Raw genomic sequence first — 22,500 nt, 5'->3', positions numbered from 1 at the left:
GACGCATCTCAAGGATCTCTCTCTTCCACTAAATTATACTCTTAAAATCAACTCTCAGCAATGATGTTCAGATCCCGCATCAACTCGGCCGGTGGAGCTGAAAGACATCAGAGCGGGCCGTTATGTCACGGATAAATGCCTTCGCTCAACTAACAGGTCAATTAGGAGTATAAACAGTTTAGAGCCGAACTTCCTGCCACTTACGGTGAATGGAGCCATCCGAGCAGCGCTGCTTGGAAAAAGGTGCAGGTGGAGATTCCCGTACTCAGGAAACCGCACTTAATACAATCACAGTCAGACCAGAGCACACAAACATCGAGGTAGGACTTGAAAAATTGGGCTGTCAACAGTGGGTCAGGTTTAATTGGGTTTAGCGTTCATCAGGGAAGCGCTGGTTTGGAGGCTGAAGTTTGGAGACGGCAGACAGCTGGCCGCAGTGTAAGTGGAGCGTAATCTTATCTGTCTCTGTTTGCTCAAGTACTTCAAGCTGAAAACACATCCCTCTTATGTGTGCAAGATATTACACGCTTCTAAGTGATTCTGTGTGTTGGGAATAAACAGAAGGAAAACAATATCCTTGCAGCATCGTACTAGAAAACAATACTAGTTGCACCGGGCTGTACTACTGTTCGAAAGGTTCATATCACTAAATGGTAATGTGTTCTTTATTGTTATTTTTACTGATAAAAAACGTAGGCGAGTTATTTTATTTAACTAAAACACACTTAATTTTTTTTTTCATGAAATAAAAAATGCCATGTATTTTTATTTACATACTACTACTACTACTAAAAAATAATAATAATTATATATTGATGTTATTTATTATTAATATTATTATTTTATATCTATTAGCATTATTTATATATATATATATATATATATATATATATATATATATATATATATATATATATATATATATATATATATTTCCCTTTCCTTAACAGAAATGCATGTTTCATATATTTATATTTATATTTATTTATTTTCTTTTTTCCATACTGGTAAAAAAATATTTTACAATAAATAATACAAAATATTACCATTATTATTTTATTATTATTATTATTTATTTACTCCTATATTATTTATACATTTAATATTATTTGTTATTGAAACATTTCTCATTTTCATTTGCATAACTTGTGTAAAAATATATTACTATTTTTAGTATTATTAAAAAACTATTTTATGTGTGAAATTAGACTATTAATACAATTTATATTTATTTTCAGGCAGTTTCTCATTTTCACTTAGTTTAAATTGATGTACAATTACGAAAACAACTAAAATTAAATATATATATATATATTTTTTTTTATTTTTTGACAAAAATTATTTTCTGATTTATACAGTGGCTCGTAAAAATATCTGCCGTGTAATGAACAATTCATAAGTCATAAGGAGATGCAACAAAGGGCAGGCTACTCGTGGGCGGGGCTTTATATAGTGGGTGGGGCCACACAAACCAAAACTAAGTGATTTTTACATATCAAAACATTAGTCTCCTCGTCAAATGAACCGTTGGGCTCCCAAACGTCTGTCTGCAACATGGTTCAATTTCACTCTTACGTAACCTTTTTTTCTTTTTCCTTTCTTTTTTTTCCCCCTCGCCGATATCTGACTGAAAGGTGGAAAAGAACGGCCCTTGGGAGATTATCACTCTTTCTTTCAAAGCGAATCGATGAGGTTCAGAATAGCAGACTGTATGCTCACAGCATGTAGTGTTTCTGCAGTATGTAGTATGCGAAGGGAGCACGGTGTGAGCGAACGTTTAGGGCCGTTAGTTTAAGAGCGTTACAAAAGATTTCACGAAATCTATTTCAAATATATGCTGTTCTATGTGCCGTTTTCCACAAAAACGTTTCCAACATTAATAATCATAATAATAATTAGAAAATCAGTATATAAAATGATTTCTGGACTGGAGTAACTATGCTGAAAATTCAGCTTTGCATCATGGGAATAAATTATACATGAACACAGATGCACACAGAAAGCAGTTATTTAAAATCTAAATAATATTTCACATTTTTTTCAGATTTTATGGTATTTTTAACATAAATGCAGCCTTGGTGAGAATTAGAGACTTGTTTCAAAATATTTTGCATGCTTTTTTTTTTTTTTTTTTTTTAAGTACTGTATTTGCGTGCTTTTCTTTAACAGGACATTTAGTACGCTAGAGTCACTGACACAAAACTGCTCTGAAAGTTTCTGTTCGCACATTCTCCTTTCCTCCTCAGTGCTTTCCATAAAAAGGCAATCAATAATTGGGGATGTTTTTTGCAGCGCTTGTTGCGGGTTTAAGGTTTGCTATAAAGAAGCGGTTGTAAAAGATTTCACGCAGTAAAAACATTTCCAATTAAAAACCTTTCGCGATAGCAACAAGTGAGGGTCTGACAAACAGGCATGAAATGAAACCTTCATAAAATGTTTCTGAGGCGCTTTATAGGCTCGCGATTAAAATAAGCGCTTGGACTCACCTCTCGAAACCAATCTGTCGTATTGACTTCTCCCACACCGAACCTGGTAAATAGAAAAGATAAAGCTTTACTACCCATTGTATGGGATTTTCCAGCACACTGACTCTGAAAGCGCAGGGTGATTCTCCGATAACTACCCTCGCCCTCGGCTTTCATAAAACAATGACAGGAGCCCAGGTGATTTGCTTTGTCAAACTGCAGGGTCACTGGGGGTCACTTCTGAACCGCTTTGAGGAAGACCGAATTACTGCCTCAAGATGATTAACACGATGAGATGATGACAAATAATCTTTAAAAGAGTGGGGCGTTCTATATGTTTATTATATATATATATATATATATATATATATATATATATATATATATATATATATATATATATATATATATATATATATTATATAGGGAAAAAATATATAATTATAATTATTATATTATTGTTATATAAAATTATATATATATATATATATATATATATATATATATATATATATATATAAATAAAAATTATATATAAAAATATTTTTATTATATATATATATATATATATATATATACAGTATATACATATATATATATATATATATATATATATATATATATATATATATATATATATATATAAAAAGAAAAATATTCCAATAAATATAATGAATTAAATTTAATTAAGAAACAAAAAAATTAAGAAAATAAAATAACTAAAATGTTGAAATAATATAATTAAATATATTTTTAAATAATTATATATTATTTATACAAATATAGCCTATTTGATATAATTAATGCTCTTATTTAACACTCGTGTGTTATATTTTATTTGTATTTAAAGAGAAATATTAATATGTAACATTTTTGTCAGTAATAACCAGCAGAGGCTACTGACGCACAACCTCTCAAACTCGAATTACACCCTGGATTTAAACCAGAAAAGAAAGTTTAGTCAGACTAATTAATTCATCTGCGATAAGATTAAAATCAATAACCAAATTCAACTTTTTCAAATTAAACGAAGAATCTACCAATAAATCTTTAATATAAATACATACACACAAAAAAAACTGACACCAGTGAAGTACACCTGCATATATTTAATTAATAACTATAATTAATACTTATAAGTGTGTTATGTCTATATTTTGTTTGCTTTTAAAGAGAACCGCTTCCCCGCTTTTCCTCTTCTCTTTTATTTAGCTGCAAAGCGGGCCGACTGCTTTAATGTCTGACATCCGTTAGAGCTGCCAAAGGAAAATGAGCTTCAGACGTGTCTGTATTATTTACAGTAATCACAAATCAATACGTCAGACTGTGTTCTTAGTAAATTAGGAGAGTAATTAGGTATTGAATAGCTCTTACGGACAGACTCGCTGGCTGGCCTCGGCCCAGCGTTACACTTACTAACGACACCCGTCCGATGTGTGGATGCAAATATGACCAATATCTATTTTTAGAAAAAAGGAAAACTCAGTGGATTTCATTTCGTCCCGTTAAGGAGGATCGAAACCCGTCAAAAGTCAGCAGACTGTTCATTCTAAACAGCATTACCCTGATAATACTCCATTATGACTGGGTTGATTGAAAATTAAATCTATAAAACAGCTAGTAACTATTTTTTATGCCACTAGTGCTTACTTTTTTAGCTTCTAGTGTCCATTCAGTTAGGCACTAGCGCTTATTTGTTGGCTACCAATGCGTATTTTTTAAAAGCTACTGGTACTTAATCATTAGATACTCATTCATTACATACTTCAATACCTAGATAGCGGCACCAATTCAATGGATGCTAACACGCAGTCATTAAATACTAGTACTCATCCATTAGTATTCTTTTAGTAAACACTGTTCACTATTCATTAGGTATTAGTACTCATCCATTAGTACTCGTTTAGTAAACACTGTTCACTATTCATTAGGTAGTAGTACTCATTCATTAGTACTCGTTTAGTAAACACTGTTCACTATTCATTATCCATTAGTACTAGTAAACACTCACTATTCATTAGGTATTAGTACATCCATTAGTACTCGTTTAGTAAACACTGTTCACTATTCATTAGGTATTAGTACTCATTCATTCTCGTTTAGTAAACACTGTTCACTATTCATTAGGTACTAGTACTCATTCATTAGTACTCGTTTAGTAAACACTGTTCACTATTCATTAGGTATTAGTACTCATCCATTAGTACTCGTTTAGTAAACACTGTTCACTATTCATTAGGTACTAGCACTCATCCATTAGTACTCGTTTAGTAAACACTGTTCACTATTCATTAGGTACTAGTACTCATTCATTAGTACTCGTTTAGTAAACACTGTTCACTATTCATTAGGTATTAGTACTCATTCATTAGTACTCGTTTAGTAAACACTGTTCACTATTCATTAGGTACTAGTACTCATTCATTAGTACTCGTTTAGTAAACACTGTTCACTATTCATTAGGTACTAGTACTCATTCATTAGTACTCGTTTAGTAAACACTGTTCACTATTCATTAGGTATTAGTACTCATTCATTAGTACTCGTTTAGTAAACACTGTTCACTATTCATTAGGTACTAGTACTCATTCATTAGTACTCGTTTAGTAAACACTGTTCACTATTCATTAGGTATTAGTACTCATCCATTAGTACTCATTTAGTAAATACTGTTCACTATTCATTAGGTACTAGTACTCATTCATTAGTACTCGTTTAGTAAACACTGTTCACTATTCATTAGGTACTAGTACTCATTCATTATACACTAGCACTTATTCATTAGATACTACAATACCATTAGATACTGGAACCAATTCATCCATTAAATACTTATGGCTTAGATAATGGTATTTATTCATAAACTAATATCTATTTATTAGACGCCAGTACTCATTCACTAGATCACTGACTACTAGTTTACTGTATAGTACTTAATTAGACACTAGTACCTATAGATCATTGTTCTGTTTTTACTAGTAACATATTTAAAATTTGATCTTTTGACTTTTATAGATCAATTTTGACTAGTATCAAGTCCAATAGTGACTAAACAATACTGGTAAGTATTCATAGAACACAAATATTTTAAATTAGAAACTATTACAGTTTTGCTTTATTAATTTAAGCTCCAGTTCTTACTATTAATAGTGATAATTGGTCCCTTAAGTCACTATTACTTTTGATTAGATACTAGTAGATTCTAGTAGTTAATCATTAGGTATAGAGCTTATTATCTTATTATTATTAGCTTATTATAGAGCTTATTAACAGACACTGTATCTGTTGTAATTGCTACTAATGATAAGCACGAGCAGCAAAGACATAAATAAATAGCACTTAATGCAATTGATACCAGTAGCTAACAAAATAATTTTTTACTAGCGTTAAAATAGACGTAAATGTAAAAATGGCTGGTTAAGCTCACCTAAATGCGACGCTGTGATAAAAGAAATCTATTCTAATTGAGTTAAATATTTAAAGAGGTTAATATATAAAGACACTAGCAGACTTTAAAAGTCACAGCAGGACAGAAGCGAGAGCGTCCGAGTGAATCAAAATGTCTAATCATCCGCTCTGAAAAGGGTTATAAGAAAGTTGGACGCTTTTGTCATTCCCAGAATCGAAACATTAGACACAGTAAATAGTCTCCGGTCTCAGCGGGACGTGAGTAATGTTTTCATTGTTCAGATGAGAACAATTGGAGGGCAAAGACAAATCTAAGTGGCACATTTCCCATAAGCCTCGGTTATTTAAAGTTAAAGCAGACACACGACTATCTCTATCTCGGTTTGACACGAGCGCAACTTTTCCAGTCCATTAAATGTGGACTGAATTAAAGCGCGTGTATAATGTCGCTCCTGTTTAAAATGAGAGCATAAAGAATAGTTTTCTTTTCATGTTCAATTTTACCATAAATGTTTTAGATACGCTAAAGTATCAAAAACAAAACAATAATTAGAGAATTATTATAATATAATATATAATTAAATATTATATATTTAATATATATAACAGGAATAAATAGAAGAGATATAAAAAATATATATATATATATATATAATTATATTTATATTATTTAATCATATATATATATATATATATATATATATATATATATATATATATATATATATATATGTGTTTTTTTCCTTTTCTTTTTTTTACTATGAGGTTTCGGTGGCAATAAACTGTAATAATGGTCATAATGGTCATTTTAACTAATTAAGATGGTTATAAATGTCACCATCTCAATCTAATGTTCCCCTGTGCCAGCTGTCACAGAGAAATACTGTCATTTTGTCTCCTTCATTGGTCAGTAACTCACGGCTGGCAGTGTGATGTTAAAATAACCGAAGTCAGCAGAAAGCGGTCAGTGGAGCGATGCAGAGATCACTAACACCCCTGAGGTCAGTGACCCCGAGCAAGACTCTGTCCTCCTCCGAACACAGTCTTTATTCACGGACAAGAAGACTTAGAAGGATTACGTTTCTTTTACTGATGTGTGATCGACTCGAGCAACACTGATCCTTCAGTCACACAAACACACATAAAGCTGCATTAAACACTCACTGCCTGGAGACATAAATGCGTCTCATTCAAAAACAAAACATGAATATGAAATAAAACATGCTGAAATAATACAAAAAAATTGAAAAATATATAAATTACAGAAGAAAACATAATTTAAAAAAAATATGAAACAATAATACTGAAATATAAATATTATATATAGAATTAGCTATATAATAATAAATGAAAATAAATAATATAATAAAATAAAAATAAAATAAATATGAATGAAATATAAATATTAATATATTTAAATAACATAAAATAAAATAATAAAAGCTACAACTTACATAATTCATAAAACGTACAACATATACTATAGTGCATGCATATGGAAGCGTGACTTACAGTTGAATTCAGAACTGATGGAGTTCGCCGCCAGCAAACTGTGGATGGTGATTTGATAGACGACGTGGATGAAGAGGAAGGTCATACTGCAGAAGCATAAAGACTTCAGCAAGTGCCCCGTGTAACCTGGAAGAGAACGAGCATCAGGGGTCGGTAACTTGAGTTTCACAGGGGATTCGATGTGTTCAAATAAAGGCAATGCACATATTTCTGTGCAAAAGCGAGTCAAATCTGTATCAAATGCCAATAGTGACCTCAAATACAGCGGGTCGCTTCTTTAGAAATGCCTATGCTACCTCCAGCTGCTACAACATTCGAACAAACAGAAGCTAATTCAAGCTCTTTTTACTGCCGTATCTTCTCGTGTTTGAATGAAAGCACGTTTAACGCTTCACGCGCGTTTTCACGCTATTTGAGAGGCTACTAATGGAGATGGCATTGCTAATTTCCCCCAGCACAGGCGTCCGACGCTGTTCTTACGAGACGAACAGCAGCTAATCGCGAGAGCCTCTTTGTTTTAGCGCTCTCAAATAGCACAACACCAAGGTCAAACGAAGTATTAAAGTATTTTTAGAGTGTTTTTCTCTACCAACAATCGATATTTTCCGACGCGGGGCAAGGACCGAGCGCGGGCCGCGCAGCCCATCGTATGTAATGTTTCCTAATGGAGATCATTTTAGCCACAAGTGAGACATAATCGTAAGAAACCAGACGGTGAGAAGCGCTGCCAGATGCTAGCTGCGAGATCCGTCCCGGGCCGTGGACGCGGCTTGTCCTGATTTACTCTATAAAACACAGCGTGCTCAACAATTTGAGCTAATTTCCCCCTAACAGGAGGAAGGGCTTGTTAATGCGTAGTTCCCCAAACGCACATGAGGAGGACAACAAGGTGAAAAACGCTAACTGCATCTCTCCTGACCGCCATAAAGGTTCAATTAACCGTCCAGTTTTTGCCACCTCTGTCTATTTATGAGGCCAAAACCTTGTAAAGTGACACTTTGGCAGACCACTGACATGAAATATCTCCAATAATATGCCTTGGTAAGATGATTTTTAAAAATTATTTAAAGATATAATGCATGCAATCCAACGAGCAAAAAAAAAAGCGCTCTTTAAAAATCGCTCCAGTAAGTGCTCATCTGGAAATATTGCTAACGATATCTATACGATTCTTACATGCCGTTCATAAAAATCAGGAAAGATTCGACAAACAAACAGTGAAGCGTGAGCTGAAGGAGGACTTACAATTTAAATAAGAAAAAATATATATATCGATCAGGTTTTTCAGCAAACTTTTAATCATGCTGATCATTTAGAGGCATTACAAATGATGAAGCGGATAAAGCAGGCTTTGTGAGGTTAAAATCTAGAAAAATATATAGTTTATAAGTCAATGTCCTGGAAAAAAAACGTCTCAGAAACTCCTCCGGGCATAAACGATGAGTTCATTGCTATGAGCATCCGTCAGATCTGTAGATGCATTGGATTAAAACCACCTTCTGGAACGCTGCTTAATGGGATACCGTCTTAAAAGGAAATTATGACTGTTATTATACCATATGCAGCATTACGGTCACCTTACCGTGCTTTACCGTTGGGAGTCTCAGGCAAAGATGAATCGAGCCAAAATAAACATGACCTAAAAACCTCCCTTATCTATATTTTGACGGAGTACGCTTGACATAAGCTGACAGAAGACGTCGATTCACCCCGGTGTTTAGATAACGTTACAGAAAAATACGGCCAATATCTCTCGCCAAAACCAGCAACCTCCTCCTTTTATTCAAATAAACACTTTAAAGCCTCGTAAACCTGAGATTCGTGAGTAGAAACATCACTTAGAGGGGACATTCTCTCAGATAACTTATTCAAAGTACATACACGCATAACACGGCGTCTGATTTACACTTAAAGCAGCTTTTTATTTAAAAACAATTTTCATATTTATTGTGAAAATTAATGCTTGAAGTGAACTTAACAGAGGAAATATATCTAAAGAGAAATAGCCTATCGTTTAAAAAAGTTGCCATTAAACTAATCTTCAAAATATACCATTTCCATGGTGTTATTATATATTAATATGAAAGATATATTAGATAAATATATAATAACACCATGAAAATGGTATATATATATATATATATATATATATATATATATATATATATATATATATATATATATATATATATATATATATATATATATATATATATATATATATATATATATACATATATATATATATATATATATATATATATATATATATATATATATATATATATATATATATATATATATATATATATATATATATATATATATATACACACACATATATATATATATATATATATATATAATATGTGTGTATATATATATATATATATATATATATATATATATATATATATATATATACATACACACACACATTATATATATATATATATATATATATATATATATACATATATATATATATATATATATATATATATATATATATATATATATATACACACACATATTATATATATATATATATATATATATATATATATTTTATATATATATATATATATATATATATACATATTATATATATATATATATATATATATATATATACATACACACATATACATAATATATACACGCACACACTGTATATACACACACATATATACATATACACTACACTATTATTATATTACACTATTAAGATATTATTAGTATATTAGATTAACAGTTTTAGAGTTTTCTAAGCATGGTTTATATCTGATAATAGCTTCCTTTGCACCTAAAACGTGAAAAGTAACGTGACCAGGATGCGAAAGCGAACTCAATTTAACAAGACAATGAAATGATTATTATTGAAGGCATTTCAAGCCATCTCTGGTTCAGACGTACAGAAGCGCGTGTCTGAATCCGTTTGCGTGAAACTGAAGCCTGCAGGCATTTCTGCTTGGCAAATGACATAACCCAGAAAACGTCGCAAAACACTATCATCCCATTATATTTTGTTTCGTCATAGTCTATGTTTCACGTCTGCATATCCTCTAGGATCCCAATGAGCGTCTGCATGGACCCAGAATGCATTGCTCTTACTACGAGCACAGGTCTGCTTAACTATTGATGAGTGTAAGTGGACCACTTAAAAACGGCCATGTCCTGTTCCTCTCTTTCATCTTACTCCATGAAAACCTTCTCTTATACATAATTAACAATCAGAAAACAAGCACACCTCCAGAAAACGGCCGGCCTGAACAGAGCAGAAACAGACGTTTAGAAAACGACGTCTAATGCGCGTCAGATAATGTCCGAATGACCTACCGCTCGAAAGATCAGGGTTTTGAAAGACATTAATACTTTTATTTAGTTCATAATCACCGCTTCGAATAAAAGCCGCTTCGACGCGTCGAAGAATCACGGGAAACAAAACGTACCGCAGTTTCCGCGGAAAACATGAAGCAGCGCGGCCATTTTCAACAGTCATAATAATCAGAAATGTTTACTGAGCAGCAAATCAGCATATTAAAATGATTTCCGAAAGATCACGCGACACTGAAGACCGGAGAAATGATGTTAAAAATACAGCTTCGATCACAGGAATAAATTACATCTCGCAATGCATTCACATAGAAAACAATTATTTTAAATTGTACTAATATTATTTAATTTTGATTGCATTTTTGATCGAATGAAGAGCATAAAATACTTCTTAATCTTACGTTAATCTAATATCAACCATATCGAAAATATCGTCATTTCACTATGCAGATTGGTTTCAAAAAATAAATTACGCACATTTAAATAACGATTTGATCACCAGATATACATGCATTTCTCACAGTCTTATCGTCCTCATTAAGCAGCTCAACTCTATTATGGGAACAGAAATCTTCCTATTCAATCTTCATCGCCTCGGCGGATTACCGCAGGTTTACCATAAGGCTCTCATCAATTATTCAGCATGACCAGTGCACCTAAATCTCCATCTTCCTCTAAGCGCATGAGTAAGATCCTCCTCGCCAATCACGATCTACGGGGTCTCCTGACTGTAGTTGCTTCAATTAATGTTTTGTTAATGCTTCTGCTCAATTGGATTTTCTGCGCGAGGCACTAAAGCTGGTTTCAGGAGGAGACGGATGCGCTTCCTGCATTGGATTTGTGACACTTAGGGAAGAGTTAGTGCTGCTGCGGTGTTGAATCTCACCTTGCATGGTTATGCTGGAGGGTTCGGGGAACAGAGGGATGAGGAGGAGGTAGAGGAGGTAGATGAAGGACAGTCCATTGTACCTGAACAGGCATGCTGTGGAGAGAACATATCAACATCTTAGACGAATCTTAAAATTTTTTTTAGTTTTTTTGGTTTTGAAGTTGCATTCCATCACAAATTTTTAAGAAAACATAAAAAAGGATGCTCACGCAAATGAAAACATTGGTTTTATAAGTTAATAATGGATATGCAGTCGCAATGTGACACTGTGGAAAACAAAAACTAATTAAAAAAATATTAAAAAATATAAAATAAAATGTTAACACTATTATTTAGAATTAAATAAATGATTTATATTTAATTAAAAAATAGATATTTAAAAAAAACAACATTTCCGGAATTCAAAACATACATTATTTATATTATTGCAAACAAATGATAAATAAATGAATGAATTAAATAAATGAGATAAGCAAATAATTGCAATTTATACCATGTACATTTATAAATGAATGAACAAATAAAAAAAATTATAAACTAATGATTGAATGCCTGAATTAATTATACATTCACATTATATTATATTATAATGAATAAAAATGCAATAAAAGTTATAGAATAATTGAATAAATATTTGTAAATTAATGAATGTGCATTACGTGCTAATGAAAAAGACATCAATACTGTATTATTCGCTTAATTAGTTAATGAACGAAAGCATAAATAAATGTTCACGTTATTTTCGTTGTGGATGAATGTCACATTAAAGAATTAATACATAAACATAAAATCTCAGGCTCTCGTTTACAGGCTTCAAATGAATGTCCTCGCAGACCTTTAGTCTCCGTCTGTTCATCTGACAAATCGTTCAGTGCCGCACACACACTCTCAGTCTCTCACACACACACACACACACACACACACACACACACACACACAGTCTATCTGCTCTCAGTCTTTCTTTCCATGAACTTCCATGAACAGAAAGAAGCTCAGAAGACTTAATAAAGCACGGTGTCATCTTGTTCTCGCGGCGTTTGCCATTTTAAGAGCCGATGCAGTGAATATATAACACATTAATTTTACGACCAAACATGGAGCTCAGCGGCAGACCTCATCTGAAACCAGACAAAAACTGCATCCTGTTTTTCGGAAACGTCAAAAGAAGACTCTCAGAAGAGGCCAACGACGGCAAAAAGATGATTACATCACCGTTTAAAAACTGCCAGAGCCTCCTTTTATACTTTTCAAGATTGTTGAAGCCAGCATATCTCCGCTCTCTATTATACAAACGACGTTTCGGACAGAAAAAGCACGAATGACAATAAAAGAGTGACGCAAAAGAGCAGATATGAGGGCCACGGGGACTTTCCACCGCAATTAAAGACTCTTAAATACTGCACCGCACTGGAGCAAGGTGATATTAAAATAAAATTAAAAACCAGTACAAAGCCAGAAAGACGTTATAATACAATTATATCATGATCTCAGTATGTTCACATAAAACCGATATTTGGTCTAACGGCTCTTAGGAGAACATGGATGGGAATCGTGAGGAATTTAATGATTCTGGCTGCGATTCGGATCCAGTTAACGATTCCAGGGCCTTAATGAATCCATTAACGAGTGTTTTAGTACTTCTGAGGAAACACCAAAAACTATGTTACGCAACACTTATGGGAACCGATTGTTTACGTCGCTCACAAACAGAAGCAAAAACAAAAATACTGTGTTTAATATTTAAACTCTATTGTTTATCGAAGAACACGTCTGCCAAATGCGTAATACGTCAATGGAAATGTAGAAACTGTCGTTTTAAAAAAACAGGACAAAAAAGTAATCGGAGCACTAATTCGAACGCTCATTTAGACGAAAAAAAATAGACTTTTTTACGTAAGTAGTTGCAACCAAAATCATACATTTAAATACATTTAAAAGTTGAACGTTAGTCAACTAAATGTTTTTATTTAAATGTAGATAAAATACATGGATTTCAAGATTTCAACCACCTACATTAATACATTTTAGTAAATTAAAATAATAATAATAAAAACAAATAAAAAATAAAAAATAAATTATATATACACATATTCATCGAATTTACTAAAAGGTATTAATGTAGTTGGTTGAAAATCCATGTAATTAAAATAATAAATAGTATAAAAAAGCATTGTTCGTTATTAGTACACATTAGTTAATACATTATTGTGTTTAAAAAAAAATATATATATATATATATATATATATATATATATATATATATATATATATATATATATTATTTTTTTTTTTTTTTTTTTTTTTTCGTGTTAAAAAGCTGGACTGACAACATTTCAAAAAACTATAATGTCCGAGTATTAGTAAGATCTTACTCCCGGGTTTGTTCAAGTTTCGGAGAGCTTTGATCTTGTGACGTGGACGACGGTGGAACTCCTTATATGGGCATTCCTTCCCTCAGCTGCAGTAGGCCTATGTTTTTGCCTGTGATGGGCGCAGGTGCTCGTCACTCTTTAGCTCCGCCCACACGGCACGCCTCCACACTTCGGAGAGACTCGGAGAAACTCGTAAAGCTGTATCTTTCTTAGATACAAAGGGTGCAGTACCACTCTACAGTTACTCAAAATGAACATGAGACTGCGCTACGCCTCCTTTAACAAACACTCGTGATTTCAAAACTCTGAAACTAACATTAACTAAGATGAGTTCTCGTTAACTAATGAACCTTTTTTTAAGGTGTAACCATTTTTTATCATTTTATATATGCATATTTAATAATGTATTATGGAAAGGTTTCAATATTATCTAAAGAAACCTGTTGTAAAAATAAAAAAATATATATAAAATTATTATATTATATAATAATTATTCACAAAGTCTGTCATTTTAATAATAAACGTGCTAGTTTTTATTTTTGACTTACATTTTGTTTTTCGTTTTAATTCTAGTGCTTAATTCCAATCGTTTTCATTCTCGAAATATCGCTTTTTATTATTTTGGCAGGATCCCGAAAATGGACGGCATGCAGCATCGTGCATTTGATGAATCCTCTCCGTGCGACAGAGGTCAGATGATTTGTAAGCGTGTAAAACAGCGAGAAACAGCTGTATCTCTGGAGGAGCTGGACGGCAGCGCACCGGTGCGAGCGAGAGATAAGTGTAGGAGAGATGGAGGCCATTAAACTCAGTCTTACAGATTACAGCACACACATTCATCCTGTTCATAAACCTCCGCCTCGGGCCGAGAAGGGAAAGCTCCTCTGAAACATCGCCCAGAAAAACTTTTGCGCCGCACGTGCAGTGCAAACGCTCTCCTTCTGACATGGATGGTTAACTTGAGATGATAATCGAAATGCGGCCGCATCGGAATCGCAGCTTAATTCCTTCGTCTTTCCTTCGGAGAGAGAAGCGAAACCGCACCGACCGCGCTCAAACCATCATCCAGCTCACAAATAATTGATGCTTCTGGAGAACCGAAAGCCTTTCCAGAAGAGCTCAGACTGACAGCAGGTGAAGGACACGTTACTTTTTCGCTATTAAACCGCAGACACAGGAGAGATACACTCAACCGGAGCCAGCGTTGTTATAGTTAACTTAAAACATTCAAAATTAATCAAATAAAAATAAATAAAATAAAAATTATATAAAATAAAAATAATAAATTTTTATGGCCTAAATAAAAAAACTTATTAGGACATATATTATATTTTGTTACATTTTATTACATTTAATTTTGTAGTAAAATATTATATATATATATATATATATATATATATATATATATATATATATATATAAATAATAATAATAATGATAATAATAATATTAATAATAATAATAATAATAATTAAAAAGGCAAGAAACATACAACAAAATTACTAAATGCCTCAAGGCTATTATAGTTTTAAATTTTAAATGGACTTGTACTACATAATTATTAATGAACTGAAATAACAACTAATAAAAACTACACAGCCACATCGAAAATAAATGTAAAAATTATAATAAGAGTAATAATTAATTATCAATAATAACACTAATATTTATAATTCTTGTACATTTCATTACTTAAAATAAAATATATTTAAAAAAAAAACATTTTTATTTCAGCTTGTAGGAAAGGCAACAATTCACATTTTTATTTTATGTTAATGTGCCGTAGCAAAATAACTCGAATTAAAGATAAAAGTGGATATGAAAACAAAACAAAAAAATACAAAAACAAAACTTCATTCAAAATAAAATGAAACACAAAAAAAGTGTATTTACTATAAAATTAAAATGCACTGTTTGAGACAATAACCGTAATATTTTATATTATATGTGTCTCCTAACACCTAACTGAAATAGATTTCTGTACAGATAAATTAATAAGCACTTTAAAAAAAAAAGAAAAAAAGGAGCATCTGAGACTTAATCTTGCAGCTGTCTAGAAGAAACAACTCTTTTTTTTTTCAAACGCCGTCTCAGACCTGCTCCTGTCCGTCCCGAGCCGATGCCCTTTGATCAGTGCTACTTCAACCCAAAAAATAAAATCATCAAATATTAAAGGTGTGTTTACGATAATGGCCAGCCGATTCTTCTCTCCTCTGATGCCACATTATTAATTCATGCGGTTAAAACGACTTTCCACCGATTAATGGAGACGCTCCACGGCTCGGCAAAAGCGCTCGGAGGAAAGAAGAGCGAAAGGACTGTCAACAGATACATTACCATCCTACAGAGTGGACCTTATCTACCTATAGGAGGAATCCTACTGAGAGACGAGCAGAAAGTGTGTGTGTGTGTGTGTGTGTGTGCTATTATACAGTTAATTATATAGAAATAAGAGGAAATGTGAATATGGATTAATTGTGGGCAACCACATATCAGATTAAGACCCTTAAACACAGACTGTAAAGCTTCTAGATTCATTTCATGATGGTAAAAGCAACAGTAAGTAACAACAGTATTGTGCATAATATATATATATATATATATATATATATTATATATATATAAAACGCACATCAGAAAAAGGCTTTGAAATTTGTGTGTAAATGAACCATGATCCTCAAAAAACTCAACAATAAAGAAAAATAAATAAAAAAATTATATATATATATATATATATATATATATATATATATATATATATATATATATATATATATATAATATTTTTTTCCTTTTAATTTAACTTGAAGCGATAATAATAAAATGTATTATTATTAATAAAATTATAAATTAATAAAAATTTACAAACGCTGCAAAATAATACTATTAAAAATGAAAACTATATAGTTAACTAAAACCATGTAAAGTATCTCTTAAAATATATTTCGTCTTTATTTAGTAAATTTTTCATTTTTGTTTTAATTTAACAATGTACAAAAACAATTCAGCTGTAAATAATAATAATAATAATAATAATAATAATAATAATTTTTTTAAAATAATAATTAAAATGGTTAAAATTCCTCAAGGTTATTATACTTAACTAAAACCACAAAAAATATCACTCGAAACACGAATAAAATATGAAACTTATTTTATTTCAGCTTTTTTAAATGAGACAAGATTTTAATTTCACTTCATGTAGCCTATTAAAATACTCAACCTTCGTGCATTTCTGTTATCTTATTAATGCACTTAGTCGTTTATTTTATTATTAGTACTGATATTTATTGCAATTGCAAATAATGCAATCTATACGTCTAAGCGGTCGAGGGTATACTGATAGGCAAGTGTTTAATAATTTCACGGATATAAATGAATGAGTTAATGAATACTGAAAGGTCAGAATCGTTCAGAATTTTAAAAAAAAATAAGAAAGCAAAATAAATCATAGTTATATGCAGATGTCAGTGGTGTCGAGGGGTTTTGTGTGTTACTCCGTCGATAATCTCTGACATCAACTCATCCCCTGCGATCAAACACTCGTCTTCAGATACACCCCAAGAACAAGAACAATTAACCAGGAAAACCGCAGGAAAACACAGATTAGGACAAACCGTGATCAATCATCATTTATCCCGCAGGAATAAAGCCGTAAAACAGTATTACTGTCTTAAAACGCGTCCGATGCATGCTATTAAACACAAAAAAAATGGTAAAAATGTTGTATTTTGCCATTTCTCTCTATCGGAGCTAAATAGTACAGCGCAGTGGAAAATGGAAATGCACATTAGACCAATTCTACACAGCATCGAGAGTTTGTACGTTATGTTTTTAATCACTTCCATACATTAAGATATTTTGTGAATCGATTTTATTTTATTTTATTTTATTTTTGTGAATCTGTTTATTTTAAACTATGTTTCATGTTCACTGGTTATATTTCACAGAAGAAAAAAAAACAATTTAAAAAAATGTAAAATTTAATTTAAAAATGCAGTTTTTTTAAATTGTGTTTTTTTCTGTGAAATATAACCAGGGAACACGAAACAATTTATGAAACGTCGTTTAAAAGGTATTAAGGCATCGTTTGGTTCAGAAATGTGATGCATGTGAAAAACACCGATTCACAAAATATCTTAATATATATGGAAGTGATTAAAAACATACTGTACAAACTACAGACGCTGCAAAAAAAAAAAAAGCAAGTCAAGTCTGTTGCTGTCTATTTAAGGGCTTTTATGCGAAAAACCCACAAGGTAATTTAAAGTGTGACAGGTTTATACCGTGCAAAAACCAATAAATAAATAATATTTCGAAGTTGTAAGATTACTGGAGTACATATTAGACAAAAAAAAACTTCTTCGGTTTTTCACGTTGCATTCAGTGCGTTTTTTTTGCTTTTTCCTTGCGAAATGTACTAGCAACAATAGACAACTTTCTTGTCAATATCTGAACTGATCAAATATATGCGGTTGCAAATGGAAGAGTTCGGCAAAATTGGGAAATTATAAATATATAAGCCGCTACAACGTCTCTATTCTTTATTAAATGTTAGTTCGCACAGCCTAAACGCATGCCTTCTTGGAGCTCCGGAGCACCTGCCGCGGAAAGCGCGCGCGTCCGCACGACCGGGATCAAACCACCGCTTACCTGCCGCCAGACACACCGGCAACAGCACCCTGAAGATCAGACCGCACACCACCTCGGAAGCCATCTCTCTCAGACGTGAAGGACAAACTGCAGCGTCCAGCGGCCAGACGTCCCGAACTCAGGACGGGACGGCATCCTTCGAGCGCCTCTACGCGGGGTCCTCCATGCGTCCCGCACGAAAACCTCCGCTCAAGGTGTCCTTTTGTGCAAAACAAAAAAGTGCTTTGCGCGTGTCTGGAGCGGGTGGAAGCGTCCGATCTAACTCATGATGGTACGGAGGCGATGTTGCGCAAAGTCCCGGTTTCCTCCAGCGCGCACCGGGGGCTCTCCGGCCAGAGCGCGCGCGGAACGCGTCCGGAAAAAATCGCGTGAATCCTGGAAGGAATGCCAAAATGACTTCGCGTCCCGTGGAGCAGAGCGGGTGAAAGTGATTCGAGCTCTCCAAGGCTAAATAAACAGTCCCTTGGTCGCCTAAAGTCACTTCGTGTGGCTGGGATTGGTGACTTCCTCGCTTCGTCTCCACACAGCGCCTCTGAATGCCTCAGGCATTCCGGTCAATGACAAACGCCCTTTCCTGAGTGATGGAGCGCCGGGCCAATCAGAGGCGGCGGGGGGCGGGGCCTGCGAACCCAGAGGGACGCTCCATTTGGCTGCTGTTTTACTAGGAACCCATCATCATTACAACAGGGCTTCTAGAAAAGATTTTATCACAAGTCATGTACTCTTTTCTTTAGCTGACTAAGCCAACTGGGAAACAATATGAGCCAGTTGGTAGCCATATATGCAATCATTTGACATTATTTCACCCCGAAAAGGTTACAAAGACAGAACCAAACCGAGGAGAATTTCTTTACTTAAGAAAAACGGCTAACAAATATCATTTTTTAAATATGCATGCTTATTTTCAATATTCAGATTTCATTGTCAGAGCACCAGAAGTGTAAGCTTTTTATTTATTTATTTTTTTAATGAATACTTTTCAACCAACTTATTAGAAGGGTTTCACTGAAGGCCGGAGAAACCATGCACAAAAAAAAATGTCATGAATAAACAACATTACATTAAATTAAACTGCAATCATGCTTATTCAACCTTATGAACAAAATCATCTTTCAAACAGGGCTTTTTACTATATTTGCTTTATTTTTTGAAGTACATGAAACCAGTATCGCAGCTAAATTAAAGAGTTTTGATGCATACAGTAAAAAAGAAAAGGCGGAAATAGAATTATTAATTTTATGATATTACAAAAACCTATAGTGAGCTGTCTTGTCTACATAGGCAGCAGTCTTTTAAGTCAGCATCCACTGTACTGTAAAACCTCATCTGACACTACGTTTATACAATACCTCGAAACAAACAAGAAAATCTATTGTTTTTAAGCGGTGCTCTTTCATGTTTTTTTATTTATAATGCATTTTTGTGTCTTGAACAATTACGTAGACACGGCCTGAATATATTCTACCGGAAATCTGTGCAATAAAGCATATCCACGGCATTATATCAGAGAAGAAAATTCTGCAAAGACTCAAATAAAAATCACTTTTCCGCATTTGCATAACATCGTGAAATGCATGAAAAGTCACGCACGTATAAATAAATGATTTGGCGGTTTACTCAGGTTTAGACACGATATGTCTTTAACCGTTATAAGTGAGCTGAATTAAAACATGCATTTTCAACTAACACTATGTTTTCAACTAAAAATATGTGCCATTAAATAAATAAATGATTATGTGGCGACGAAACACAAAAAAACACTTTTCAAAAGTGCAAAAAATATAATAAAGTGCATTGAATATAAACAAATATTTAAAAAAAAAATAAACATCTTTCAATAGACTGTGTTCTGTTTCCAAAGTGATTAATATACGTCACTTAAAAATGCTGATTTTTTATTTTTTTATAAACCATACATTTTTCTGTTGGTTGCTTCTCCGTTTTGAACACCGTACCAACCATCCACGCTGTTTTATAACCAAAGAAGCTCGGGTTTGCAGCTAGTTCGATTCCCCGATGTCTATTCCACCAGAGATCCTCAACAGCTATTTAAGCCCTTCTCACGCAGGTCAGAGGTGGATATCTGATCTAATGCTGCAGGTGAGGCATCAGTAATCCATTTGTCTGACATCGTTGTTTGTTCATTAACGGCGTTGATTATAGGAGATCTGAGAGCAGGTCTCTCGCGCTCTTTAAAAAGTGCGCATCAACTCTCGGGGCCTCAGGACGGCATCAAAATTTTAACACAAAGCACTTACACCGGAACAAACTTCCTGGATGTTTAATTCCTCGGCTCTCGTAAGCAGCTAATAATAGAGTAATGTCTATAATCCATATGCTTAGTGGTCTGCGTGCACGTTTATTAGCCCTCGCGTACGCGCACAGATGAAGACAATTAGAGATGGAATATCAAAAGCATAAATATTTAAACCAGCAGTACCTTCACGACGAAGACGAAGAAGAAGACATCAACAAGATTTAAACACGCTTTCTGTGGAGCATCCTCACGGACAGGCTTCGGGAAACTTTCTGGACGAAGAATGAAGAAAAAGTCTGAAAAACAAAATCATAATTTTGTATATCGGTGAATATAAAAAGTGTTTCGGCTTCAAATCGTATGGAAACAAAAATCCATAAATCCATTTTTTAACGCAAGTCATTAGCAAACATTATATTGCTCACGAAAATACCAAATGTTCAAAAATATATATGAATAATTAATAAAATTAATTTTAAACTTTACATTAATTAATTAATAATGTATAAATGTGAATATACACCATCATTTAAACATTCGGTGTCAATAAAACGACTTAAGTTTTTAAACAAAGACTCTTCTGCTCAACCAAGACTGCATTTATTTGATTAGAAATGATAAAAAAAATATTATCACAATTTAAAATAAGCACTAATTTATTCCCGTGATCAAAACTGATTTTTCATCATCATTACTCCAGTCTTAAATCATCCTAAAATACGTTCTTACAGTATATATACAGTATATATTCTTATATACTGTTGAAAGTGATGAATAGAAAATATTTTGCGACATTATAAATGTCTTTACTGTAACTTTTGATCGACTTAATGCATCCTCGCTGAACGAAAGTATTATTTCTTTTTAAAAAATAGGTGCACGTGAATCAAAGCTTCAGTAATTTTCGGTTAATGTTAATCTGCATCATTACAATCCACTAAACACTGAAACAGACATGTTCGCAATATTCTCTCAACAAACCAGATTGCCAAAATCTCAAAGCGTCTTCAGTAAAGCAAAAGATGAACAATCGCGTCTAAGTGGCCTGCTGCTGATCAATACCGAGCGAAGGGAAGCGATTGATCAATATCTATCATTTTTACGATTGTTCTTTAAAAGTGGAGGCTCCATGACAAACAGATGTCAGGAAACATTCACTTTCTATCCATAATTCATCAGAGGGAGCGAGTTAAACCCAACTCTGATGGCGGTCGGGCCCAGAACATGGGTGGAGCTCGTCTCCGATATCCACTGGCATCTCAATTATGCATAAACATAAGCGTGATTGATCACGCAGGTCTCGTTTAATGCCCGGCCAACGTTTCTTTGACTGTCCATCAGAAAACCAACCTGCGTGCCGACTGATGCTTCGATCATAAAGCGACGCCAGGGGATGTTGCGCTCTTTTGCTTAGCATCGACCGTAAGCTAATTTTCTACAGTCACAGGAATATATAATAAAACTGCAGTATTTGTGAGTGGCATAGATCCATGCGCAGAGCGTCTGACTTATCCATTAAGAGCCGTTTATAGAAGCTTAACAAGTTTGCCTGAATCACAGCTGATTTCAACTCGATGAATCTGAAATTAAATTACAGTTCGGCTTCTA

General features: G+C 33.2%; 1 protein-coding gene across 4 annotated transcripts in view; it reads right to left on the bottom strand.

Moving 5' to 3' along the window:
- The window catches only part of LOC122335699 (piezo-type mechanosensitive ion channel component 2), a 78,322-nt gene extending 59,024 nt beyond the window's left edge, over positions 1-19,298 (bottom strand). For all 4 annotated transcript variants that reach the window (XM_043233548.1, XM_043233550.1, XM_043233549.1 and 1 more), the window contains exons 1-4: positions 18,636-19,298; positions 11,608-11,703; positions 7,386-7,511; positions 2,487-2,529 (exon numbers count right to left, since the gene is read on the bottom strand). In XM_043233548.1, coding sequence (XP_043089483.1) covers positions 2,487-2,529; positions 7,386-7,511; positions 11,608-11,703; positions 18,636-18,699 — 329 coding nt within the window. In that variant the 5' untranslated portion in view covers positions 18,700-19,298. The remainder of the gene's footprint in view (positions 1-2,486; positions 2,530-7,385; positions 7,512-11,607; positions 11,704-18,635) is intronic.
- Between the last annotated feature and the right edge of the window lie 3,202 nt (positions 19,299-22,500).

This window comes from Puntigrus tetrazona, unplaced genomic scaffold, assembly GCF_018831695.1.
Source record: "Puntigrus tetrazona isolate hp1 unplaced genomic scaffold, ASM1883169v1 S000000846, whole genome shotgun sequence".
In the NCBI taxonomy this organism is placed as follows: domain Eukaryota; kingdom Metazoa; phylum Chordata; class Actinopteri; order Cypriniformes; family Cyprinidae; genus Puntigrus; species Puntigrus tetrazona.
This window is presented reverse-complemented; position numbering and strand designations above follow the sequence as displayed.